This window comes from Oncorhynchus gorbuscha, linkage group LG11 (assembly GCF_021184085.1).
Source record: "Oncorhynchus gorbuscha isolate QuinsamMale2020 ecotype Even-year linkage group LG11, OgorEven_v1.0, whole genome shotgun sequence".
Lineage (NCBI taxonomy): Eukaryota > Metazoa > Chordata > Actinopteri > Salmoniformes > Salmonidae > Oncorhynchus > Oncorhynchus gorbuscha.
The window spans coordinates 52,208,793-52,235,982 of NC_060183.1; the positions used below are offsets into that span (position 1 = coordinate 52,208,793).

At 42.1% G+C, this 27,190-nt stretch overlaps 1 protein-coding gene, 1 long non-coding RNA gene and 1 pseudogene across 3 annotated transcripts; 2 read left to right on the forward strand and 1 right to left on the reverse strand.

Annotated features, from left to right (window-relative positions):
- On the reverse strand, positions 1-25,292 carry LOC124048904. 2 transcript variants are annotated; one of them, XR_006841324.1, is made up of 5 exons: positions 25,129-25,292; positions 2,841-3,030; positions 2,621-2,736; positions 2,457-2,500; positions 1-1,310 (listed from the first exon to the last, which is right to left on the reverse strand). It is a non-coding gene; the product is annotated as an uncharacterized LOC124048904 (long non-coding RNA). The 2 variants fall into 2 exon arrangements; XR_006841323.1 differs by having other exon boundaries at positions 2,841-3,034.
- On the forward strand, positions 9,380-15,729 carry LOC124048901 (zinc finger protein Gfi-1b-like). Its single transcript, XM_046370071.1, has 7 exons — positions 9,380-9,561; positions 10,182-10,288; positions 10,894-11,085; positions 11,277-11,506; positions 11,768-11,905; positions 12,795-12,960; positions 14,918-15,729. Exons 2-7 carry the CDS (start codon positions 10,189-10,191, stop codon positions 15,094-15,096), a joined length of 1,005 nt encoding a protein of 334 aa, XP_046226027.1. The 5' UTR covers positions 9,380-9,561; positions 10,182-10,188; the 3' UTR covers positions 15,097-15,729.
- LOC124048902 overlaps positions 24,497-27,190 on the forward strand; it is a 6,184-nt pseudogene continuing 3,490 nt past the window's right edge.

Here is a 27,190-nt window from a genome sequence, read left to right on the forward strand (position 1 = left end):
TTTATTAATATATTAGCCCCAATTTACAAAGAAAAATATGTTAAATGCTAATTAGCAACAGAGAAGACCTCTGCAAGACCACACATTCCTGCAGGATGCTCCTGCATGTCATCTCCAGCCAGCACTGTCAGCTACCGGTCACCAGTGCGATCAGAGAGCTGTGCCAAATACATAATGAATCCATGTGCTGCATTGAAATGAAGTGAATAAAGTGTTGAACATCTTCCATCTCCTTTCTCTGTCTTAGATAGTCACTAACTACACTATAGCTAGCTAGTTAGCAGAGCAGCAGATCAAAAATTTATTTGGGATTACTTAGCCTAGGTAATTGTTTGTAAAGTATGTCGACTTTGGTGTCTATTTCAGACCTTCCGTAATTTTTTTAAAAGGATGAGCATAAGAGCTTTAAAAGGGGAGAAGACCACTATAAGTCTTGGATTCTGGATAAGTACAGCTATAGTTTAGTGGCAACTTACCAGTTTGAGCAGGGCCATCGTGAGGGATAACATTTATTCTGTGTCGGTAAGTGTAGCTATTAAGTTAAGTTTGAGCATCTTAGCAATACAAACGTTCTATACAGCTGTCAACATTCTACAAGAGTTCAATTATATAATCATTAACCAGATTACCCCGGATACCAGACTTGAGTGATAACAGTTCTAGAATGTTGTCATTGATGAGAATGAATCTAAAAATCTAATGACATTCAGAATTGACTTTGTTTAGACATCTAGTCTGTATTGTAGTTTCATGACCAGAGAGAAATCTTCAAAAGCACAGTATTTATTTATTTGGACTGGTAAATCCATTCACACAGGTTTGATTTATAGGATCCTTCCCACTATATGATTGGTATGTCAAGTGATAAAATCCCAAGTTATCAATTAAGTTTATTGAAAAACTGCACGTGTCCTCTATAGCAGTAATGTCAGTCATCAATATAGCACATTTCTTTCAACAAATGCATTTCAAGGTGTTCAAAGTCATGAATTGAAAGATGTCACTTAACATCCTTCCTCTTGCCAGGTCTCTTTAGGTAACCAGGGGATTCTCTATACCACATGGAAATGCCTCCGTGGAGCTCATAAGTGTAGCCATGCAGCCTATTTTGGCAGTTCACAATTTCGTCCATACGGATGTGGAATGTGAGTGGAGGAAGCCAGCCGTGCCCAACCAGGTGCAGTCAGTGGAGGACCTGTACCCAGCCGAAGACTTCAACCCTCTGTCCTGAGAGCCAACAGAGGAGGATCTTCAGTGGCTAAAGCACCTTCTCTGTGGCAGGTTCAGTGGAATGGCAGGTCTCCTTGAACCTGAGCCAGAACAACCGATACAGACAGGGATGACAGGGAGGGTATCGGACATTGTTAAAAAAACAAGGGCACCTGGGGCATACAGGCATCCTGGCTGACATGGCGCTGTCAGTGGAGCAGCAGGAGGCTATAGGGTAGGCAAAAGTTGGACAGCACCAATTATGGAGGAGTGGTTAGGGGCAAGCGCGCTACTCGTTCACTGCTTAAAAGGCTCCTCAGATCACAGCCATTGGATGGGGTGTTGTCTGTAAAGTGGGGCACAGATAACGAAGAGGAGGGCATCAAGGTATTCAAAATGGCTACAGGGAAGTATGTGCAGGAGTCAGGGCTTCGGGTCATAGGGTCTGGGATCCTGGGTGCCTCACCGGAGCAGCACCACAGCAGTGGTGAAGGTAAAGTGTCCCTACGGTGCAAGGAATCTTACCATTTTTTTGTCTTACTTTTTGTATGTTTCACAATAAAAATATTTTGCATCTTCAAAGTGGTTGGCATGTTATGTAAATCAAATGATACAAACCCCCCCCCAAAATCTATTTTAATTCCAGGTTGTAAGGCAACAAAATAGGAAAAATGCACAGGGGGGTGCGAATATTTTTGCAAGTAACTGTACATGAATGAACGCTTCTCCCCCTCTATCACGGATGCCATGGTTGCCCTTAGTTTGAAGATGGTATCCGGAGACAGGTGTTTTATACAACACCCTTCTGTGTTCTCTTTTTGACTACCTCCTTAGCTATCATATTCATGGTTCCACCGGGCATTCCACTGATTTCAAAACTCCACCCTCAAGAAAGTGGTGATCTTTAAAAAAAAATCTGCGTTAGAAAGGATTACCTACACATGCTGAACAGCTTATTATAGACAGAAGCATGTGGCATGCCAATCATGGCTAGCGGGAAGATTCCTGTCTTTTTCCATGGCTAAACTAACTAGGCTAATAATTTAACAATTGTATTCGTATTTACAGATGGCATACACGTTTGTTATTAAGGCAAATGAAAGTTCACATGTACCAGAAGGCATTCCTGCCAAAAAAAAACGCATGTTGACACAAAATAAATGTTTACGTTAAAATGCCTCTCCTCTAAAGTGGTGACGTGTGATATAAGTCTAGCTTCCTGAAACGAGTCACAAATGATTTCTTACCCCGTGTCTTACTTGCTGAAGGCCCTAGGCATCCCTGCATGTACCTGACATTGTTGAAAAACAAGTGAACAATGAATAAACATCAGACAAAAAGTCAAAATTTCGATGCATCTACAAATGAAATGTTTTACACAATTTTGTATTATATTTGATGAGTTATTGACCTGTCCATCCACAGGCTCGATGTGCTCTAGTCTCCGCAACTGGACGATCACCCTCGGATCCCACTGGCAAAGGAGGTTCATGCAACGGATAGCCTGAGGGATGCACTCCTGTTGGACTTGAAAACAAAGAGACATTTTGTCAGTGATGGGTCTTTTTCAATGCCATATCTACATCTTTACCTGCACAGACAATGCATTGTTTATCATAACACAAACCCACCTTGGACAATGTGACAAGTGGTCCCTCAACACCCAATCCTCATGCCTCATTGTTTGTTCTTGTTTCCCAATCAACGTTCTGGATCTTCCTCTTCTGCCATGGTGGATGAGCTACTGCACTGTTTCTGGTAAGTACAAGGCCATTTCTCTTAACCACCGGAAAATGGCAGCTGCAGACCCAAGTGCTGTCACTGGCTTTCCGGTCCACCCATCAGAAAGACAAAACAAAAAGTTACTTTTACTAGCTAGCAAAGTTGATTACTAAAATGGGAACATCTATATTAAATCCAAATAAAATGTTATTGGTCACATACACATATTTAACAGATGTTATTGCAGGTGTAGCGAAATGCTTGTGTTCCTAGCTCCAACAGTGCAGTAGTATCTAACAATTCACACAAATCTATCAGGTATGAAGGTAAGACCCAGATGCAGACAATGTCGAATTAACAATGGTTTAATAATCCAACAGGAGCAGGCAATAGACAGATCAAGGCAGACAGGGGTGAGTAAACCAGATATGGGGCAACGGTACTGGAGCGCAGGCAGGCTCAGGTTCAGGGTAGGCACAGGTTAATAACCCAGAGGTGGGGCAAAGCTATAGGTCGGCAGGCAGGCTCAGGTTCAGGGTAGGCACAGGTTAATAATCCAGAGGTGGGGCAAAGGTATAGGTCGGCAGGCAGGCTCAGGTTCAGGGTAGGCACAGGTTAATAATCCAGAGGTGGGGCAAAGGTATAGGTCGGCAGGCAGGCTCAGGTTCAGGGTAGGCACAGGTTAATAATCCAGAGGTGGGGCAAAGGTATAGGTCGGCAGGCAGGCTCAGGTTCAGGGTAGGCACAGGTTAATAATCTAGATATGGGGCAACGGTACTGGAGCGCAGGCAGGCTCAGGTTCAGGGTAGGCACAGGTTAATAATCCAGAGGTGGGGCAAAGGTATAGGTCGGCAGGCAGGCTCATGTTCAGGGGCAGGCAGAGTTGTCAGGCATTCAGGCTCAGAGTCAGGACAGGCAAGGGTCAAAACCAGAAGGGCGAGAAAAAGAAAGACTGGGAAAAGCAGGAGCTGAGACACAAAAACGCTGGTTGACTTGACAAACAAGATGAACTGGCAACAAACAGAGAACAGAGGCATAAATACAGTGCCTTGCGAAAGTATTCGGCCCCCTTGAACTTTGCAACCCTTTGCCACATTTCAGGCTTCAAACATAAAGATATAAAACTGTATTTTTTTGTGAAGAATCAACAACAAGTGGGACACAATCATGAAATGGAACGACATTTATTGGATATTTCAAACTTTTTTAACAAATCAAAAACTGAAAAATTGGGCGTGCAAAATTAATTATTAACCCTCTATCACGGGTTTAGTAACTGGGGTTTTGTTATTGCAAACTGTATGTTTGCATGTTTTGTGGTGGGCGTGTTACGTTCCCAGTTTCTATGTTGTGGTTTTGTTTGTATGTGTGCGTTTCAGGATGGCTTCCTGAATCTAGAGGCTTACTAAATTTTAACCCTCTTATTAAAAAAACCCAGAAGAAACTAAATCAATGGCTACAGAGGGACTTATCTTTAAAAGGTAGAGTCCTAATAACCAAGGCTGAAGGTATCTCTAGACTAACATATGGTACCCATTACATTAGGAAAACTGTTGTAATGAACACTTATGAGAATGGTGGACTGAATTTTCTGGATTTTACTACTTTAAATAATACTTTCAAGATCAATTGGATAAAACAATTCCTAAGAAGACTCACTTCTATCTAGAATTTTATTCCTCATCATGTCTTTACTTTTGGTGGCCTTAACTTCATGTTGTTTTGCAATTATAATATTGACAAAGTTCCAGTGAAACTTTCTGCTTTTCATCGGAAGGTTTTCTTGTCATGGTCCTTAATTTATAAACACAATTTTCCTCCACACAGATATATATGGAATAATCGGGATATATTGTATAAAAATACCTCTCTGTTTTTAGAATATTTGTTCAGAAATAATATCCTATTGGTGAGCCAACTGGTAAATGCAGAGGGTCTTTTACTCAGTTATGAAGAATTCTTATCACTTTACAAGGTCCCTGTAACACCTAAAAATGTTGCAATTGTTTTAGATGCCATTCCCTCAGGTGTTGCTATGTTATTCAGGAACATGTCAAGACCTGACCCTCAGAGCCTACCTTCTGTTGACCCTGTTGACTCATCAGTAGGAAAGATTTGTTTCTCTTTTGGTCCATTCAACAACAGAGCGATACGATCCTTGTTTCAGCAGGATGTTGTATCTATACCTTCTGTCATGCCTTATTGGAATGGATTTATTGATAAAATCTGTTGGAAAAAAGTTGATGTTCCCACACACATACCTACTTGTTAACAAAATTAAGGAAGTTTCCTTTAAAATTATTCATAAATATTATCCTGCCAACCACTATATGAAGAAGTTTAAGGAAAACATCAACTCAAATGGCTCCTTTTGTAATGACCACCCAGAAACAGTTGTGCATCTTTTTTGGCATTGTATTCATGTAAGAAAACTGTGGCAAGACATCAGTAGGTTTATAATTGAACACATTTATGAAGATTTTACACTGTTGTGGAGAGATGTACTGTTTGTATTCTTTACATACAATAGAAATAAGCAGAATAATTTTTATGTAATTAATTTCATTATTCTTTTGGCCAAATTTCATATACACAAACAGAAAACCACATTTTCGTACCCTACAAAAAGAAATTGAACTGCGTTTTAAGACGGTTAAATGCTCTATTAACAAAAAAGCTGTTAGAATTGTAAGTATATGCATGTCCCTTAAGGTCCTTGTGTAATTGTAATGTGATATTGTACCCCCTAGCTCAATTGTCCATTGTTTGTAATCTATGTATGCTTGTGTTCCCTCATGTGCTTTATGTATTGATTTGTTGTTAATAAAAATAAAATTAAAAATTAAAAGGATGGCTTCCTGAAATTCCCCCAAGCAGCTGATTGGTCCCCTTCCCCCCTGGGGAGTGCTTAGTCAAGAAGCCTGCGGGCATACATAACCCGTAGTATTGAGTCTGTTTATGCACACTAGGTAAGACCTGGGTGGACTTACCCACCTGTATTTTGGTTAGCCACCAGGTGGTGCTAAAAGTTAGGTAAGTAGTGGGTAGGCAGGAGAGGGTAGGTTAGGTAAGTAGTGGGTAGGCAGGAGAGGGTAGGTTAGGTAAGTAGTGGGTAGGCAGGAGAGGGTAGGTTAGGTAAGTAGTGGGTAGGCAGGAGAGGGTAGGTTAGGTAAGTAGTGGGTAGGCAGGAGAGGGTAGGTTAGGTAAGTAGTGGGTAGGCAGGAGAGGGTAGGTTAGGTAAGTAGTGGGTAGGCAGGAGAGGGTAGGTTAGGTAAGTAGTGGGTAGGCAGGAGAGGGTAGGTTAGGTAAGTAGTGGGTAGGCAGGAGAGGGTAGGTTAGGTAAGTAGTGGGTAGGCAGGAGAGGGTAGGTTAGGTAAGTAGTGGGTAGGCAGGAGGGGGTAGGTTAGGTAAGTAGTGGGTAGGCAGGAGAGGGTAGGTTAGGTAAGTAGTGGGTAGGCAGGAGAGGGTAGGTTAGGTAAGTAGTGGGTAGGCAGGAGAGGGTAGGTTAGGTAAGTAGTGGGTAGGCAGGAGAGGGTAGGTTAGGTAAGTAGTGGGTAGGCAGGAGAGGGTAGGTTAGGTAAGTAGTGGGTAGGCAGGAGAGGGTAGGTTAGGTAAGTAGTGGGTAGGCAGGAGAGGGTAGGTTAGGTAAGTAGTGGGTAGGCAGGAGAGGGTAGGTTAGGTAAGTAAGTAGTGGGTAGGCAGGAGAGGGTAGGTTAGGTAAGTAGTGGGTAGGCAGGAGGGGTAGGTTAGGTAAGTAGTGGGTAGGCAGGAGAGGGTAGGTTAGGTAAGTAGTGGGTAGGCAGGAGAGGGTAGGTTAGGTAAGTAGTGGGTAGGCAGGAGGGGGTAGGTTAGGTAAGTAGTGGGTAGACAGGAGAGGGTAGGTTAGGTAAGTAGTGGGTAGACAGGAGAGGGTAGGTTAGGTAAGTAGTGGGTAGGCAGGAGAGGGTAGGTTAGGTAAGTAGTGGGTAGGCAGGAGAGGGTAGGTTAGGTAAGTAGTGGGTAGGCAGGAGAGGGTAGGTTAGGTAAGTAGTGGGTAGGCAGGAGAGGGTAGGTTAGGTAAGTAGTGGGTAGGCAGGAGGGGGTAGGTTAGGTAAGTAGTGGGTAGGCAGGAGAGGGTAGGTTAGGTAAGTAGTGGGTAGGCAGGAGAGGGTAGGTTAGGTAAGTAGTGGGTAGGCAGGAGAGGGTAGGTTAGGTAAGTAGTGGGTAGGCAGGAGAGGGTAGGTTAGGTAAGTAGTGGGTAGGCAGGAGAGGGTAGGTTAGGTAAGTAGTGGGTAGGCAGGAGAGGGTAGGTTAGGTAAGTAGTGGGTAGGCAGGAGAGGGTAGGTTAGGTAAGTAGTGAGTAGGCAGGAGGGGGTAGGTTAGGTAAGTAGTGGGTAGGCAGGAGAGGGTAGGTTAGGTAAGTAGTGGGTAGGCAGGAGAGGGTAGGTTAGGTAAGTAGTGGGTAGGCAGGAGGGGGTAGGTTAGGTAAGTAGTGGGTAGACAGGAGAGGGTAGGTTAGGTAAGTAGTGGGTAGGCAGGAGAGGGTAGGTTAGGTAAGTAGTGGGTAGGCAGGAGAGGGTAGGTTAGGTAAGTAGTGGGTAGGCAGGAGAGGGTAGGTTAGGTAAGTAGTGGGTAGGCAGGAGAGGGTAGGTTAGGTAAGTAGTGGGTAGGCAGGAGAGGGTAGGTTAGGTAAGTAGTGGGTAGGCAGGAGAGGGTAGGTTAGGTAAGTAGTGGGTAGGCAGGAGAGGGTAGGTTAGGTAAGTAGTGGGTAGGCAGGAGAGGGTAGGTTAGGTAAGTAGTGGGTAGGCAGGAGAGGGTAGGTTAGGTAAGTAGTGGGTAGGCAGGTAAGGTAGGAGGGGGCTTTGACATTTACTTTCTTTGCTTTGGTTCCGTCCAGCCCCTTTTCCCAAAATTTACCGTGTGAAGGAATAAACGGTAAATCCTCTGCCTTTTGTCATCCTTACTCACACCTACAATCCCATACCTCTTTCGCTCCATGGGGAGTTGAGTTGTAGCAGGGTGTTGCGTTCCCTGTAATAAATAGCATGAGATGAGCTATACAACTGTACATTTGTCACTTTATTTCGCGCTACGCCCCTGCTCCCAACATAATTGGAATAGGAAGTGTAAACTCTAACATATCCTATTAGCTAGAAAGGTAACTCCAAACATATTTTCGCTAATAGCAGCTGTTAAGCTGGTTAAACAAAGGTTAGCCATGTGTTGGCAAAAATATATGTCCAAGTTAAGAACGCAGACACTCCAATGAGTGTAATTGGCTGCAATGAGTTTAATTGGCTCAATATTAGGAGTTGAGAATATCTTCTCTAATGATGTCAGCTTTATTTCTCATGTTATACAGCATGTATCTAATTCAAAATGTGTTTATTTTGTTGTTGCTAGCGATATTCATTAAAACATTAAATATATTTTCTACTTTTATACAATATATTTTAAAAATATTAATATTTTCGGGGACCCCTTGCAGTATCTCCGCAGGCCCCAGGTTGAATACACCTGCTCTACAGTAGTCGAGACGCCCGTATGAGAATAATATATTGACGTAAAACAGCCACATGATGTCGCAAGTATGCCTCTGCACTTCATGACATCGTGAGTTCATGCACTGAAAATGAATTTATGTCTTGCTAAGATATAATTAGTGTAGCTTACAAAAGTGACGTTAATTGCTTTATACATACTGTTATTGTAACACTATAAATATATTTATACATCTATACTTCATTGTATTATATATATTTTTCAAAATAGTATTTTCGTTAAGAGTATCCCTGAAATAGCCTTCTTTATGACAGTTTGGATAGAGTAGACCAACTGACAAAAGTTATGACAGAGTTTGGATAGAAACAAATCTTTGTCGGTAGACTAACTGATGAACATCTATACACAAAATACAGTACAGTGCAAACAAGACTGTGTAAACATGAATAATCGCAGGAGACTGGTTTGGTGTGTGTATCTATGGAGGTGCTGTGGCCCAGTTTTGCTTATTTAAATCTTAGCCACCCAAGATGTATTGGCAATTTAATTTACACAACAGTGAGAATGAAACTACTACTGTAAATCCTGTAAATCAAATATTGCAAATTGTAGGCTAAGGAGTGAAACATTTGGATTTGGTTTATTTTTGTTTCTCTAATCCATGTTAAAGTTTGTCAAATATTCTGTCACTAATTGGTCAAATTAACATTTTTCATTCCATTTTGAAAACCATTAGCCCTATATGTGGCCAAACAAAATACAATCATGAGGAAGTCATGATGTTCTAACATTATTTCAATTTATTTGTGAACTGTTTGAAACTTGAAATAGGTTTGTAACAGTTCGAGGGACTGTGTCCAGGACCAATGTTTTTCTACGCAAATTTCCACCTGCGAGTTGGCTCTCTCATTGGTTGAAACCACAGTCAGATTCCTGCACAACATTATCTGATTGAAAATCAGGGAGGGGAGCAAAAGGAAGAGAGCAGCAAGTGTGATGTCTTACAGTGGTTTGGATTCGGACTTTTGCGAAAGGATTTTAGGAAATATTTATTCTTCGACAGATTGGATGATGTTTTAAGACTGGGGAAATAATTAACCTAGCCTATTTAATAAGAGCACTATCCTCCATACTTCTTATAAACAAACGGTAAGTAGGCTACAGCAGGTGCATAATATTATAACGAATATTCAATGTAGCCTATTATTAGAAATATTGATCATTCGAAGAATGAAAATGGATTCATGTAGGCTATAATGGAATTAATGCATTTTACAATTAGCTTATCCACATTGTAAACGTAATTAGCCTATCATATGCTTTTGGAACGAAACTTTTTTAAGTTTGTATTTTACTTCATTATATTTCAAGAAACATACATAGTTAAAACGAAAACTGAAAAAGACCTACTGATAGATCATTGGACTTCACAGCATATTATGGAAATGAATGACTGGACAAGTGTGAAAGTATTTGGCTATTTTATGTTTCAAATATTTACATTTAAAACATGAGTGTTAACATACAGTTAAACAACCTACCTTAACTGAATTAACACATATGACACAATGTGTCTAAGAATTATGTAATGGTAATTACATTTGTGTTTCCCTCGCTCAGAAACGCTCAATCAAATATGTTATACCAGCCAAATTAAAAATCTTGAAAGTTCATAAACTAATAAACGGTATATTATCAAAATGTTAGGCCTAGCCTAAAACATTTTAAATTGTCTATAAGCTTTTATCATAATATTTTTTTTTCAACAGCGTTGTCATGCCACGATCCTTTTTGGTGAAAAACAAGAGGTGCGCATCTTACAATGTGCACCGCTCTCATGAAGACGCAGTCGAACCGAGGGAACCTGCATTTACAAGTAAGAATGTCAAAATTATCATGGAGACACATCAATACTTTCACAATTGTATAACGAAACGTGTATAATTATTTGCCAGTTATTTCATCAATTGTAGTTTACAATTAATCAATTGACAGTGACAATGCCATGTTTAGATTTCCTGGTTATTTTTTCACTTCCCTGAACCATCATAAACTAGTATTTTTTTATTATCTGATTAAATGAAAGCTATTGCTAAAAATAAATAATAAGGTATAAATATTTGACTTGAGAAAAGTGAATCCATAATGATGCGTTGCAGCATACAGTGGGACTTTTATAATGTTACGTTAAACATCATAGAAAATGAATTACATTTGAGGACAGGTGCAACACCTAGTGGACTAGAAAAAGTATCTCAAAAGTAATATGCTTGGACTGTTATTGATGCTTGGATTTGTCAGTGCATTCATGGAGTTATTGAAATTAAGTGGTTAGGGCGGGTTTCACGGATATACAAAATAGACATTATGAAGGATTCTAAGCCTTCAATCTACACTGTACATTGATGTACTTATTTACAGACAAAATATTTGGACTTTGTTGACACTCAATTAATCCTATTTGCAATTGTGACTTGACAGGTGTGATCTCTTCAGAACCACAGAGTCCAGAGTCTCCAGTCAGGCCTCAGTCAGTGGGTCAGCCCTCCCTTCCTGAACCAGACCCCTATTCTTATATCAAACATGAGCAGGAGCCTGAACGCCCAGTCCCCTCTTACCTTAAGCCAACAGGACAGCCGGTTGCCCCTGCTCCACGACCATACTACTTATCAGGTGGGAGACCCTCCAACTGGGCTGGGAAGTTGTGAAGGGATGACATGATGTCCCCCCCCCCCCAAATATGGTTGGGAACAGAATAGAAAATAGTAGAACCATATTGGTCCTAAATGGGACAACATATGATTTAGAAGGTTTTTCAGAGGAAGTGTTCATTGACTCAATCATCTTACTCCGTTTAACCTCAGAGGCTCACATGGCAGAGTTCCCTCCATTCTACAAACCCTCCTATGCCTGGGACTCTTTACCTGCGCCCTATGACCTCCGTCAGATGGGCTCCCCCCCCTACCTCCTGCAGCACGCCAGCAGCCTGTACGGGGCTCAAGTCAGCCACAGCCCTGAGCCACAGCAACCTCTAGACTGCAGCACACACTACTCCCTCACCTCTGACACTTATCACTGCATTACCTGTGACAAGGTACGTATGCAGGAGTGGAGTCACAGCTTTCTCTTTACGCTGTGAGACTGACAATAGCTAATGGGCCTATACAAAATTAAACTGCCACAACACACAGCATACAGAGATTTCACAAAGCCACCAGAGGGAAAGTTGTGCATGTGGTCACATATCCCTATTCAAAACATCACATGTAGTCTTTTAAATTCATCAGTCTTTAAATTGACATCAACATTGTGACTAGCAGGTTGATAACTCCCCTGTCCTCCTCTGCCACGGCAGGTGTTCTCAACCCCTCATGGTCTCGAGGTTCATGTCAGACGCTCCCACAGCGGGACCAGACCATTTGGCTGCAACATCTGCAGGAAAACCTTTGGCCACGGCGTCAGTCTGGAGCAACACATGAACGTCCACTCACAGGTACCCACAATGCACTGTTGGAGATGGTTAAGGAAAAAATACGGACAGATATGTGGAATCTGGCACAGTGCCCAAATTGCCTAAGTTCTTTGTGTACTTCCATGGAAAAGTAGCCCAAGGTACTTTCATGAGAATTATACTATTTGAAATGTGATGATAAAAATCACTCGTTGCACAGCAGGAAATACAAACTGGTAGTGTATTCAAGGTTTAAAAAGGCATCTAGCCTCCCGAGTGACGCAGCAGTCTAAGGCACTGCATCGCCGTGCTTGAGGCATCACTACAGACCCAGGTTCGATCCAAGGCTGTATTGCAGCAGGCTGTGTTGCAGCGAGCTGCGACCGGGAGACATATGAGGCGGCGCACAATTAGCCCAGCGTCTTCTGGGTTAGGGGAGGGTTTGGCCGGCTGGGATGTCCTTGTCCAATCGCGCTCTAGCGACTCCTGTGGCGGGCCGGGCGCATGAGCGCTAACACCCATTGTACGGTGTTCCCTGCTACACATTGGTGCCGCTGGGTTCCAGGTTAAGCGAGCAGTGCGGCTTGGCAGGGTCATGTTTTGAAGCACGCATGGCTCTCGACCTTCGCCTCTCCCGAGTCCGTATGGGAGTTGCAGCGATGGGACAAGACTGTAACTGCCAATTGGATATCATGAAATTGGGGAGGAAAATGTGTTAAAAAAAGAAAGGTATCTAAAGTCTGTCATTTCCACTTAAAAAATGTCAGACTTGATTTGCAATAATGAAAATGTATCAATCCCTACAACAAATATCCATTAAAAATGATCCACATAATAATTCTAATTTCCTGTTGCTGCAGGATTATTTTTCTGCTGTAACAAACTGGCTCAAATTAAGATCCTACATCTGTAACTGTTTCTTTAAACAAAGGAAAGAAGTTTTGAATGCAAGATGTGTGGAAAGACATTCAAGCGCTCCTCCACCCTCTCCACCCATCTACTCATCCACTCAGACACCAGGCCCTACCCCTGTCAGTACTGTGGAAAGAGATTCCACCAGAAGTCAGACATGAAGAAACACACCTACATCCACACAGGTGAGGAGAGAAGAGCATCCACATAGCACCAAAGTTAGGGATCCAATTACTTATGAGTGTATTGTAATTTCTCAGAAAACTAAAAGACAACTTTAACAATTGGCTCAGTCTATAGTTCTCTGCTTTCTAGGTGCTGTAACATGAATTGTTTCCAAGAGTAATAACTACTGATAAATCAAAAAAAGAAACTTAAACAAATGTCCATCTGATTTGCATATCTGGTTATCCTACTTTGCAGAGGCCTCTGTGAAAGGAACTCTGTGCAGGCAGAATATGTCTCAAATGAATGTTCGACAAATCTGAACAATGGCACGATTCTTTCCTCCCAGTCATTGATACTGACTTCAGCTCTACAGCACAAACACTCAGCAAAAAAAGAAATGTCCTCTCACTGTCAACTGCGTTTGTTTTCAGCAAACTTAACATGTGTAAATATTTGTATGAACATAACAAGATTCAACAACTGAGACATAAACTGAACAAGTTCCACAGACATGTGACTAACAGAAATGGAATAATGTGTCCCTGAACAAAGGGGGGGGGGGGGTAACAGTAAAAAAAAAAAAGTAACAGTCAGTATCTGGTGTGGCCAACAGCTGCATTAAGTACTGCAGTGCAATTCCTCCTCCTTACCCACTCTTCCACCAAGGCACCTGCAAGTTCCCGGACATGTCTGGGGGGGAATGGCCCTAGCCCTCACCATCTGATGCAACAGGTCCCAGACGTGCTCAATGGGATTGAGATTCAGGCTCTTCGCTTGCCATGGCAGAACACTGACATTCCTGTCTTGCAAGAAATCACACACAGAACGAGCAGTATGGCTGGTGGTATTGTCATGCTGGAGGGTCATGTCAAGATGAGCCTGCAAGAAGGGTAACACACGAGGGAAGAGGATGTCTTCCCTGTAACGCACAGCGTTGAGATTGCCTGCAATGACAACAAGCTCAGTCCGATGATGCTGTGACATACCGCCCCAGACCATGACGGACCCTCCACCTCAAAATCGATCCCGCTCCAGAGTACAGGCATCGGTGTAACGCTCATTCCTTCGACGATAAATGTGAATCCGACCATCACCCCTGGTGAGACAAAACCCTGACTCGTCAGTGAAGAGCACTTTTTTGCCAGTCCTATCTGGTCCAGCAACAGTAGGTTTGTGCCCATAGGCGACGTCGTTGCCGGTGATGTCTGGTGAGGACCTGCCTTACAACAAGCCTACAAGCCCTCAGTCCAGCCTCTCTCAGCCTATTGCGAACAGTCTGAGCACTGATGGAGGGATTTGCGTTCCTGGTGTAACTCGGGCAGTTGTTGTTGCCGCCATCCTGTACCTGTTCCACAGGTGTGATGTTCGGAAGTACCGATCCCGTGCATGTGTTGTTACACGTGGTCTGCTGCCACTGCGAGGACAATCAGCTGTCCGTCCTGTCTCCCTGTAGCGCTGTCGTAGGAGTCTCACAGCACGGACATTGTAATTTATTGCCCTGGCCACATCTGCAGTCCTCATGGCTCCTTGCAGCATGCCTAAGGCACATTCACGCAGATGAGCAGGAACCCTGGGCATCTTTCTTTTGGTGTTTTTCAGAGTCAGTAGAAAGGCCTCTTTAGTGTTCCAAGTTTTCATAACTGTGACCGTAACTGCATACCGTCTGTAGGCTGTTAGTGTCTTAACGACCGTTCCACAGGTGCATATTCATTAATTGTTTATGGTTCATTGAACAAGCAAGGGAAACAGTGTTTAAACCCTTTACAATGAAGATCTGTGAAGTTATTTGGATTTTTACAAATTATCTCTGAAAGGGTCCTAAAAAAGGGACATTTTTTTGCTGAGTTTATATACTGTACCTCATGCAAAATATCGCTCACATGTAGGGGCATCAATACAAAATGAAACTGTGATATTTGATTATGATTGATTTGATGCCACAGTTTAAACATGTTTTTGTATGTGCCTATTTAGGTGAGAAGCCCCACAAATGCCAGGTGTGTGGCAAGGCGTTCAGCCAGAGCTCTAACCTCATCACACACAGTCGTAAACACACAGGCTTCAAGCCCTTCGGCTGTGAGATCTGTGCCAAGGGCTTCCAACGCAAGGTGGACCTCCGCAGACACCATGAGAGCCAACATGGCCTGAAGTGAAGCGGTTGAAAACAATGGATGGAGAAGAGGAGGAGGAAAACGTGCCTTATGCCCTTAGCATAGCAATATAGCAAAGAAAGACCAAACTTGATGTCTTTTCGTGGTGGGCATCATGACACAAAAATGGCCCCTACGGACACAAGAATTGTATGGTATTGAATATTATCCTTCTTGTGAAAATGCATTTTTAAGTCAATCAGAGCTGGCAGCTAACCAGTAGAAATAAGACAACGCAAATTATGAAGGTACTTAAGTATTTGCTATCACTTAAGGAGAAACAGTAGCCTGACTGACACGACCCATGTGACTACACAACGAGGAAAAGGACTTTGAAAGCTGGTGTCAGCCAGACTAGAGGAATAAAATGGAATAAAATAGAATTCAACTGATATGATTCCTTTGGGTGCATTATGAGGTTATAGACTTATCACAGAGGCCTTTGAAGTCAATTGTGAAGAGAGATAGGTCTCGTGATTTTGTTGCAGAATGTATTTAAGAAGAAGCATTATATGTTCACAAACAGTATGTGTGCCATTCATATTTATAAAGTAATCTTATGTCAAATAAAATGAAGCAATGGTATGTATGAATGAACAAATGCTCTCCAAATAAACTGTGAGATGTTATTATAAACCTTGTCATCATTGTGAGCTGTGGAGAAAATAAAAATATGGGCGGAGCGTGAGTTAACAATCATACATTCAATCTCATGTGACAAATAGACAAACATTCTGAAGAAGGAAAAAAACTGGCAAACGGTAAAAAACACACATTGTGTTAGTTTAGTAAGATGAGATGGCTCATGGTACAGATGTAGGATCTTAATTTGATCACTCTTTTGTTGCTGAGAATTTCCCTGCATAGCAAGAAATTTCCACTTATAAGTGTCAGAGTTGATTTGCCCTAATGAAAAATGTATCATCAGCCTCTACAAAAAAATGCCATTTATTATAATAGACAGATTAATTCAAATTTCCTGTTGCTGCAGAATTAGTTTCCTGCTGTATAGCAAACTGGATCAGATTAAGATACTACATCTGTAAACCTAGGCTTTATGTGTAACCGTTTTGCCATAGGGCAGGTTGCATGTAGACAGTCTTCCAACTGGCTCTGTAGCAGTCCTTTGCAAGGCTGAGCTCATGTTGCCTGGGGCAGAAATCTCTAGTATGACCAGTGAGAGATAGAGTAAGGCTTCATTCAAATCTATACCTGGAACAACATGCAAATCTCAAGTCCACCAGGTTCTCAAATGTCACACAGCCAAAGTAATCGACTTCCCATGCATGCCACCATGCTCACTAAAGAGAGGAGAGGGAGGAAATTAATTTGTTTTTCCTCATTATTGATCAACCCCCCCAATTCTTCCAAAATCTCAGTCACTAATGTACAAACTGTGTAGGCCTTCCTCATGTATGATGCATGTTCTTCACACCCATAAGCAAAGGTCTGCACATTCATTTTAATCTCTAGTCAGTCACATGGTTGGTCTTCAAGTGCGAAGAAGTGTATTCCCTCTGTGTTGTGATTTGGGATATACTGTATAACAACAGACAGAGGATAGAGTACTCAAACACCCTCTACCCATACCGTACCACACCCATCCATTCTGACGGGTTTGCTTTGACAAACACATTGCACTTCTCATGAGGACACCACCTTCCTCAAACACCAGATCCAGTTAGGCCATTTAAGCTGTTACAGGCAAATCAGATCATTGCTTAGTTAAATATGTCTTATACTATAGAAGTAGCTGTCCAAGTATTACTAATATGTATTCAAGTCCCACTGTATGCTCTATCCCATTATAAGAGTTTTCAGGTCACTATGCCTCAAAAAAACAAATTTAAACCTGAGTTTAACAACCACACAACCATACACAGAAGAATTACCAAGAAAGATATTTCAGGTGATGAAGAATACTTACTGAAGGTAAGAAATACTTCACACATACACATGGACATGGTCACAACAGCAGTAGGAGTTTATGTTGATGAGTTGTCACAGAAATCAGTGTCTTGGTGCGGAATGAAACAGGCAGCCTGTCCACTGTCTGGTACAGTTGGTAAACAAATCTGTGGTGCAATGCAAATTAGTATTTATATTACCTAGGCAACGGGGTCCGTTGTGCTCAGGAGGAACAGTTAGGGCTGCATCCTGGTGTGAGGATACAGAGCAAATCAAAATCCTCCACAGGTAGCCAATGGCAGAGATAGGAGCAGGATAGGCGGGCCTAAACAAACAGGACATGTGTCCTGCAGAGGAGGGGCGTGACCCAGACCGTAGCCTGGGGGTAAAAAAGGGGGATATTTGGGGACTAGGTCCACACACGCACCTGAGATGCACTTCCCTTTTTAACATTCACATACAGGTGTGTGAATGTGTGCTTTATATCATTCAGTACAACAAAATGCAGGCTTTTAAAAACAACACAACATAGTAACTTCTCAATAGTAAAGTAAAGTGAAGAATCAACAACAAGTGGGACACAATCATGAAGTGGAACGACATTTATTGGATATTTCAAACTTTTTTAACAAATCAAAAACAGAAAAATTGGGCGTGCAAAATTATTCAGCCCCCTTAAGTTAATACTTTGTAGTGCCACCTTTTGCTGCGATTACAGCTGTAAGTCGCTTGGGGTATGTCTCTATCAGTTTTGCACATCGAGAGACTGAAATTTTTTCCCATTCCTCCTTGCAAAACAGCGCAAGCTCAGTGAGGTTGGATGGAGAGCATTTGTGAACAGCAGTTTTCAGTTCTTTCCACAGATTCTCGATTGGATTCAGGTCTGGACTTTGACTTGGCCATTCTAACACCTGGATATGTTTATTTTTGAACCATTCCATTGTAGATTTTGCTTTTTGTTTTGGATCATTGTCTTGTTGGAAGACAAATCTCCGTCCCAGTCTCAGGTCTTTTGCAGACTCCATCAGGTTTTCTTCCAGAATGGTCCTGTATTTGGCTCCATCCATCTTCCCATCCATTTTAACCATCTTCCCTGTCCCTGCTAAAGAAAAGCAAGCCCAAACCATGATGCTGCCACCACCATGTTTGACAGTGGGGAATTGTGTGTTCAGGGTGATGAGCTGTGTTGCTTTTACGCCAAACATAACGTTTTGCATTGTTGCCAAAAAGTTCAATTTTGGTTTCATCTGACCAGAGCACCTCCTTCCACATGTTTGGTGTGTCTCCCAGGTGGCTTGTGGCAAACTTTAAACAACACTTTTTATGGATATCTTTAAGAAATGGCTTTCTTCTTGCCACTCTTCCATAAAGGCCAGATTTGTGCAATATACGACTGATTGTTGTCCTATGGACAGAGTCTCCCACCTCAGCTGTAGATCTCTGCAGTTCATCCAGAGTGATCATGGGCCTCTTGGCTGCATCTCTGATCAGTCTTCTCCTTGTATGAGCTGAAAGTTTAGAGGGACGGCCAGGTCTTGGTAGATTTGCAGTGGTTGTTGATTCTTCACAAAAATACAGTTTTATATCTTTATGTTTGAAGCCTGAAATGTGGCAAAAGGTCGCAAAGTCCAAGGGGGCCGAATACTTTCGCAAGGGACTGTATATTCAGTATTTGATGGTTCTATTATCTCCTTTTCTTTCTCAGGTACCTTCGACTGGGATTCTCTCTCTCTCTCTCTCTCTGTCTGTTGCCTCCCCCCTCTTTATTTGCATCTCCTGTGCCCTAAGGCACCGTGGTATCCTAATCCTGCAAAGTACTAAACTATAAGTTTCTCTTGAACTTCAATGTTAAACTGTCCACTCAAAATGAAGCTAAAATCTGAAAATGTTTAAACACTTCCAGCTCAACAAAAATCTTAAACTAAATCAAGACAAATTTTTTTATCCCTCATTTGAACTTGATGCATCCACATAAAATAAAAAAGGTTAATAAAAAGTAAAATGTATGTTAAAACTATCAGATAATGAAACAAAAGGTGAAATCAACAAAGCAATCGTGCAGCACTATTTAGTCTAAAGGCCCATGTCCGCTGCCTTGCCAGCGAGCTTATAGAGGAATCAGATAACAGAAACTGACTCAACACATTAACAGAAATAAATAAAATAAAAACTCTAAATCTGTTCTACCCAGCCAAGAACATGTAATGCAGGAAAACAATCATCGGCACACAGTCTCAAACCTAACCACACCAAACTCAAGCTCACAGACACACACGCACACACGCGCACACACACACGCTCGCACACACACGCGCGCAGATAGAGAGGCCAGAAGATGGGGCACAGAGTTGAATTTGACTTGCAAATGAGTATGCAAAATATCCCTGGTCTGTGCTCTGGTAAAGTGTGTTTCAACCTGAGGCTAAATGTTAGGGGAGACATACTGAAGAGCGGATGTCTCCCATGGGCTGGTCTATTTCATGGGAACCCTCCACTGAGGACACTTAAGTTAGCAGTTAACACGGAGTATTTACTAGGTCTCAATCAATGGAAGCCATTACATCCATGTGCAGCCATATCTTAATATCATATACAGTTCGCAATGCTTGACATAAACAAGCCCATAGAAAGTATGAACTGACGCCATCATTTAAAAAAAAAAGTTACGTCTCAAACAATATGAACTTCCCCACTCTCAATCAGCTAAAGGAAAGTGCCTTTCATCCATGTTTACGTCAGAGGCAGGAGCTGGATGGTAGGAAATAGAGCTGGAGACATAGAGAGGGAGTGGTGTGACCAGGCCGAGCCGAACACACACAGATTACTGAAGAAGACAAGATAAAGGACAATCAGTATTTAAATCCAGGGAGTGGATTATTTGTTTGTGTAAAGCATCCAAGTGGAGGTAAAGCCATGCTCTTTTCCAAGACCCAGCTGGGAAGGCTGAAGTGGAAAAACATTGACGAGGCTTGAAGCTGGATGTTGTCTACTAATATTACATTAATATCTTCCTTTAGTTTGGCCTTTACATGTTTTGCCTTGAATCTCAGTGCTATTAGACCAGTGAACTAAAGGAGAAGTGAAACTGACAGCTGTCAGCAGCTTTCTTAATTTTGCCTGGACACAGGAAGTAGGTCTCTGATCATGTATAAGAGTGACAGGGTGGTGATACCAGTTGATTGACAGTTAGCAGGGGGAAGAGTGTGGTGGATCAGAATGAAAATAGTGACAGCAGCCATCATAGCCACAGCACGTAGGCACTTTGTCATCCAAATATGGCGTTGTCTCTCCAACCGCCACACAATCAGCTGCAAGACATGGGTTTCTGACTGTACACGATGCATTGAAAGAGAGACAAGGAGAGAGGGAGAGAGAGAAGGGAGAAAAGATGAAGAGGGAGAATGACTGAGCCGGATCAACAAGAAAGAGAGTGAAAATTAAAAAGAGAGCGAGAAAGAGGTGGAAAGAGAGAGGGTGAAATCTGGGGCCATGCAGCAGGCATTGAAGGGCAAGCCGGGTGTGGTGGGTGTGTGATAGTCTTATCATGGCTGCCCCACACTGTAACAGTCGGAACACGCCAGAGGCAAGACAGGGAGGAGTGAACAGTCCCTTGACAGAGATAGCACCCAACACAGGCATAATCTGTGAGACACAGGGCTCGGCAGCAAGCACCCAGAGACAGAGAGTTTCTAGATCCCACTGTGTGTGACACCCCAGCTCCACCACACCACACGACAGATTGTCACTCCCAGCATACCCTATTCCGCTGCCTCATCTCCCACAAAGCACAGAACTTCATAATATGGCCCGACGCAGGAAGCACAAACGTCTTATCTGACTCTCCTTTAGAAAAGCATGGCACTAGGATTCTTATTCAAACAGCTGTCACACCAATATCCTCTCCATTTCAGGGATGGTGGGAAATGTAGTTATTTGTAACATACACTTTGACTGAGTTGGAATGAATATAAAGTGGTTCAACTGAAACAGGAGGTCAAAACAAAAGACTGCCTATCCGAGGGACACCAGTCATCATCAAGGATACAAAAAAACAAGAAGCCGATGGAAAACATATACTGTTTGTCTTGAGTCACACCATATTAGCTTATATAATGCCCTAAAGGCACAGAAGTGGGAATTTAAAAAGTAAACAGAAATGTCTATAACTAAATTCTGCTTCTTCCCTGCCTAAGCAAGTCCTGTCTGACTCTGGCATCACAACTGAGAAGAATGGGATAAGTGACACTTTTAATAATAATTTTTATCTCTGCAGTCTTTTTATTTGAGAGAATCGGTAGTGTAGTTGACCCTGGTCAGTCAATCGACAGCTCTTCCCTCTGCCAGCCTCTAGCGGACTCAACGGTTAACCCATCAACTTCTAGTGAAACTTTATTTTCATTTCTCTCAATTCACTATCTCTGATGTGCTAGACGACTTAATTAAGATTGGTGTAAAATAAATGTAGAATAATACACTGTGGCTGATATGCTTGATCCATTTTTGCTGCAGCTCTCTGCCCCCCTGATTGCTGAATCTTTAACCCATATTTTAACCTGATGATTATATCTGGTACTATCCCCAACGTTTGGAAGGTATCCACTCCACAAAGGTGGTGACCCTTGTGACCTAAATAATTATCGGCCTATTTGTAAACTTTCTGGCCCAGCTATGTACACTATACAGTGCATTCGGAAAGTAGTCAGACCCCTTGACTTTTTCCACATTTTGTTATGTTAAGGATTTATTCTAAAATGTATTAAATTGTTTTTTTCCCTTTATCAATCTACACACAATACCGTATAATGACAAAGCAAAAATAGTTTGGGATTTGTTTTGTATCAAATGTATTAAAAATAAACAACTGAAATATCACATTTGCTCAATCCCATAGGCCGAAGCACAATTGGCCCAGCGTCGTCCGGGCTAGGGGAGGGTTTGGCTGGGGTAGGCCGTCATTGTAAAATAAGAATTTGTTCTTAACTGGCTTGCCTAGATAAATAAAGGTTAAAGCTTTGGTAGCGATTACAGCATTGAGTCTTCTTGGGTATAACGCTACAAGCTTGGCACACCTATATTTGGAGTTTCTCCCATTCTTCTCTGCAGATCCTCTCAAGCTCTGTCAGGATGGATGGAGAGCTTTGCTGCACAGCTATTTTCAGGTCTCTCCAGAGATGTTAGTCCGAGCTCAGGCTGGGCCACTCAAGGACATTCCAACTTGTCCCGAAGCCACTCCTGCATTGTCTTGGCTGTGTGCTTAGGGTTGTTGTCCCGTTGGAAGGTGAACCTTCACCCCAGTCTGAAGTCCTGAGCACTCTAGAGCAGGTTTTCAGCAAGGATCTCTCTGTACTTTGCTCAGTTCATCTTTCCCTCGATCCCGACTAGTCTCTAAGTCCCTGCCACTGAAAACATCCCCACAGCATGATGCAGCCACCACCATAATTTACAGTAGGGATGGTGCCAGGTTCTCCAGACATGACGCTTGGCATTCAGGCCAAAGAGTTCAGTCTTGGTTTCATCAGACCAGAGAATCTTGTTTCTCATGGTCTCAGAGTCCATTAGGTGCCTTTTGGCAAACTCCAAGCGGGCTGTCATGTTACTTTTACTGAGGAGTGGCTTCCGTCTGGCCACTCTACCATAAAGGCCTGATTGGTGGAGTGCTGCAGAGATGGTTGTCCTTCTGGAAGGTTCTCCCATCTCCACAGAGGAACTCTGGAGCTCTGTCAGAGTGACCATTGGGTTCTTGTTCACCTCTCTGACCAAGGCCCTTCTCCCCCGATTGCTAAGTTTGGGCATGCAGCTAGCTCTAGGAAGAGTCTTGGTGGTTCAAAACTTCTTCCATTTAAGAATGGAGGCCACTGTGTTCTTGGGGATCTTCAATGCCGCAGAGATGTTTTGGTACCCTTCCCCAGATCTGTGCCTTGACACAATCCTGTGTCGGAGCTCTACGGACAATTTCTTCGACCTTATGGCTTAGTTTATGCTCTGACATGCACTGTCAACTGTGGGACCTTATATAGACAGGTATGTGCCTTTCCAAATCATGTCCAATCAATTGAATTTACCACAGGTGGACTCCAATCAAGTTATAGAAACATCTCAAGGATGATCAATGGAAACAAGAGCTCAATTTCGAGTCTCATATCAAAGGGTCTGAAAACTTATGTTAATAAGGTATTTCTTGTTTTTTATTTTTAGTAAATTTGGGAAATATTCTAATACCTGTTTTCGCTTTGTCATTATGGGGTATTGTGTGTAGATTGATGAGGAAAAACATGACATTTAATCCATTTTAAATTAAGGCTGTAAAAGTAACAACATTTTGAAACAGTCACTGTAGGCACTGTATGCTGCTGTTACTGTTTATTATCTATCCTGTTGCCTAGTCACTTTATCCCGACTATATGTACATATCTACCTCAATTACCTCGTACCCCTGCACATCGACTCGGTACTGGTACCCTGTGTATACAGCGAAGTTATCGTTACTCATTGTGCATTTATTCCTTGTGTTATTACTTTTCTATTATACAGACATTTTTTCTCTCTCTGTATTTTTGGGAAGGGCCCGTAAGTAAGCATTTCACTGTTAGTCTACACATGTTGTTTACAAAGCATGCAACAAATACATTTTGATTTGAACTGCATTTAAAAATCTAAATTTCTTAGATTTTTCACAGAGCTCGTAATGCGTTTTAAGTATTGTTATGGACGTAGAACATCCAATTTTGTTGTTTTATATAAAAAAGTGTGACTTTGAGAGCAAAAACCTGAACATTTTGAAAAAAATCTGAAACCTGTGATTTTCTGACTCTGTTGACAGCCTCATTCATCTGTTTCAATAGTAGGCCTGCTGTTAGCCTACTTGCACAGTACAGCTTGGATTGGCTTGACTGTGAAAGACCACTTTCGCTTTCATTGGTTTTATAATTTTAGGTAATCCAGAGTGTATGTCAATGTTTCTCACAAAATCTTTCAAATAGGGTAGGGTGCCTTTCCTTCACCGGGCAGGTTGATTGGGAAATTTTGGACAAAATGATAGTATACCCACTTCTCCAGGCACCACTACACCAATACTCCCCTGGTTTGTTTTTTAAAACTAATAAATCAAAGGGAAACCTGAGGACTATACCATTTTAGAACCTTGGATGTCACAGACAACGTGGTCTCAGAGCATTTCGTATTATTCTGTACGTAAATCAGACACATTACATTTTGTATGGTATGTGTTAGTCCTTCATCGACTTTGTATGATATGTTACAAATTGTAATTCATATGATAAATTATGTATTAAAATTCATACACTATGTGCAATAATTTAATTTACCCTTGCACTCTTTCTAAACAATGCAAACATTTATTTTTTTAATGGCAACGTGTAAAGTCTACCAAACGCAGTGCACTCTGTTTTTTAACTGATTCTAGTTTTGGTAACAAAAAAGTCTACGGAGATAAAATGTTTCAAAGATTATAAAATTAGCAGAATGTCGGCAAAAAGACATATGGTTCATCTATTCCCACTCCCGGCAACTGGACTTCCTCTCGTCACCATATTTGACAGTGAGTGGAAACGCCAAACCGTATGCTTAACATTTATACATCCGGTTACATATCGGGCTCATTGTTCAATGTGGTTTATCCGTGTAGCCAGTCTGGCTCTCTGCTGGCCCCTTTTGGCTTAAACTTGCTTTACACACTTTAGGTCTAGTCGAGGAAGAGGTTGAGTTGAGTTCTAGCACGAAATTTAACACAATTTTTCGATTACCCCTGGGGTTGTATTTTAACAAAATAAACTATGGTCTGACATCAAACATACTGATAGGCCTACAGCTCCAATTGTCTAACAATTCTCAATATTTGGTTGGAACTTTAAACACGTCCAATTGTTTCCACCCGTAGGAGTTAATTGGTAGAAATGTTTGAATTGTATACAAACCAGAAAACCACAATTCTATCTGTGAATTGTGTTGCTAATTGGCCAGCATTAGGGCATTCAAATAACATACTCAGCTCAAAAGGTGAAACTTGTTTCTCCAAAGGTGAGATGGCAGCATCGGGGCTGGACGATTTGAATTTTACAATGAAAGCGATAACCGTCAGGCTCCGGCAGCGCAGGCGATGAAGCTTACCACTGTGGGTGGGGTGCCTGGGAGCTCGGCGACTCTTTCCTTATCAGAGGACAATAGACTCGTTTGTGTGGAATATCCAGGGATGATCTCCAATGTGGACAATATGTTGGAAACTATTGGGGGTATACAAGGGGTGTCCAAGGTGAGCAACCTACACACGTCAATCAACGCATGCGCGACTAATCAATCACTTGATAGCTGTTACTCTCAGCTTGCAATGTTAATGGCTGTATAGCTAGCTTGTCCTGATTGGTTATGTTATAATTCACACCGTATTCGTTTACTGTACTAACTGAGGTGCTAGTGCAGCTATACAAACCTGCTCACATGATATGTTGTTGTTCCCATTCTCACCACCGCCATTTGTATTGTTCTGCTGACTATGATGAACTAAAAATGAAATGTTTTTCTACAGACCTATACTGACCCCAGCAGGCGGTTGGAGCTGCGCTTTCACTTTCGTTCCAAGGACCCGTTCTGCCACCCTGTCTTTGGAAATCGTTTCCAATCCACCAACCTGCTGCTGTACGTGAAAATGATTTTGCGCAAAGGCAACCCCAAGGAATCTCCAATCAACATGGACATCCTGGATGTCATTGGGACAACATACAAATTCCAAGGTTCAACTTCCTAAACACAAACACTTGACCCCATTATATCACTGTATGATTCCTTTCCATTGCCTCCCTACTTTGATCTGTGCTGTTATAACTCTTCATTGTGTATTTGTTGATGTATGTTGTACATTGTTGCAGGGATGGCTGACTTCCAGTATCTTGAGGTGCATTCAGCAAAGGACTGCTCGCATACATCCCTCTACAATAAGATACTCTTGCGTAAACCAGAGAATAATGAGTTATTTGAGCAGCCTGTGCCCCTCTTCATTCCTCCACCCATTTTCTCTCACCTGGACAGTGCTGTGGACTACAGTTACCAACCTGAAACCCAACACGAGTAAGCAGGGGCACTGGGGCAGGCATGTGAGCAACACTACACACAGTTTCACCCTCATCACAGGTAGTGTGTTACGCTCAGAAACAAATATGCCAAAGGACATCAACATGTTATGTAGTGTGTCAGCAGTAATGCATTAGAATTCCCCCTCAATAACGTTACACAACAACGTGTTCAACAACAGGAGCAAGACAGGAAGCATGTTATAAAGATGCAGGTGCTCATAGATCTGGCCATTGGTCAACTCATAGGGGTGCCATGCAAATATCTGTCTGTATTGATGAATTTTAGCTAAATCATTGTGAACTTGTCTCCCGTGCAGAGAAGGCTATTGTCCCCCGACAGTATCCAGGAATAATCTGATTGGTTTGAGTCGAGCCCGTCGGCTTCACAACGCCATCTTCCGCAACTTTGACGACAAGAATGTCCCCACGGAGCCCCTGGAGGCTGCCAGGTTCAACTGGAAGAGGATGTGTGTTCACCCCAGTAACATAAAGGCAAAGGAACAAATTAATAAGGTCAATATACTTTGCATTGGGCTTCTGAGGTTGCTACTCTGTTACTTTTTACAAGCCGATGTGAAGTCTGCATACATTCACCTCTGAAGGTAAATAATGTACTTACATTCAGTAATCTTGCTCTGAATTGTCATCCTGAGGGTCCCAGAGATAAATTCTAGTGTAGATTTGTTTGATCAAGTACATGTTTATGTTCAAATGTAGGAACTGGACTCCTCTGCTGTCTATGGCTCCATACCCACCCCTCCCGGCCATCTAGATGTATGACAGTTAGTGTATAAGCTAATGATCGATCATGTGTGACATTCCTGGGAGTGTGTAAACCTACTTTTTAAAAAAATTATCATAGCATTTCTGTATGTTCTCTATAGTTATGTACTTGAAAATGTGTCAATTGACCAATTCAGCACATTTGGGCAAACTCCTGGCAGACTTTATACAAAATATTGTGCAGTAATATAATTATTCCCTGGATCAGTCTGAAACTTTTCACACACACTGCTGCTATCTGGTGGCCAAACTCTAAATTACACATAGATTCCAATCTGAAAGTATGGCCTTTCTCTTACATTTCAAAGATAATGGAACAA

Bases quoted from the DNA above. Each gene is read 5' to 3' on its own strand.
- LOC124048901 (XM_046370071.1), top strand. From the start codon at position 10,189: ATGCCACGATCCTTTTTGGTGAAAAACAAGAGGTGCGCATCTTACAAT. The intron at 11,507-11,767 runs GTACGTATGCAG...CTGCCACGGCAG, and splicing joins ACTGCATTACCTGTGACAAG to GTGTTCTCAACCCCTCATGG. The intron at 11,906-12,794 runs GTACCCACAATG...CTTTAAACAAAG, and splicing joins ACATGAACGTCCACTCACAG to GAAAGAAGTTTTGAATGCAA.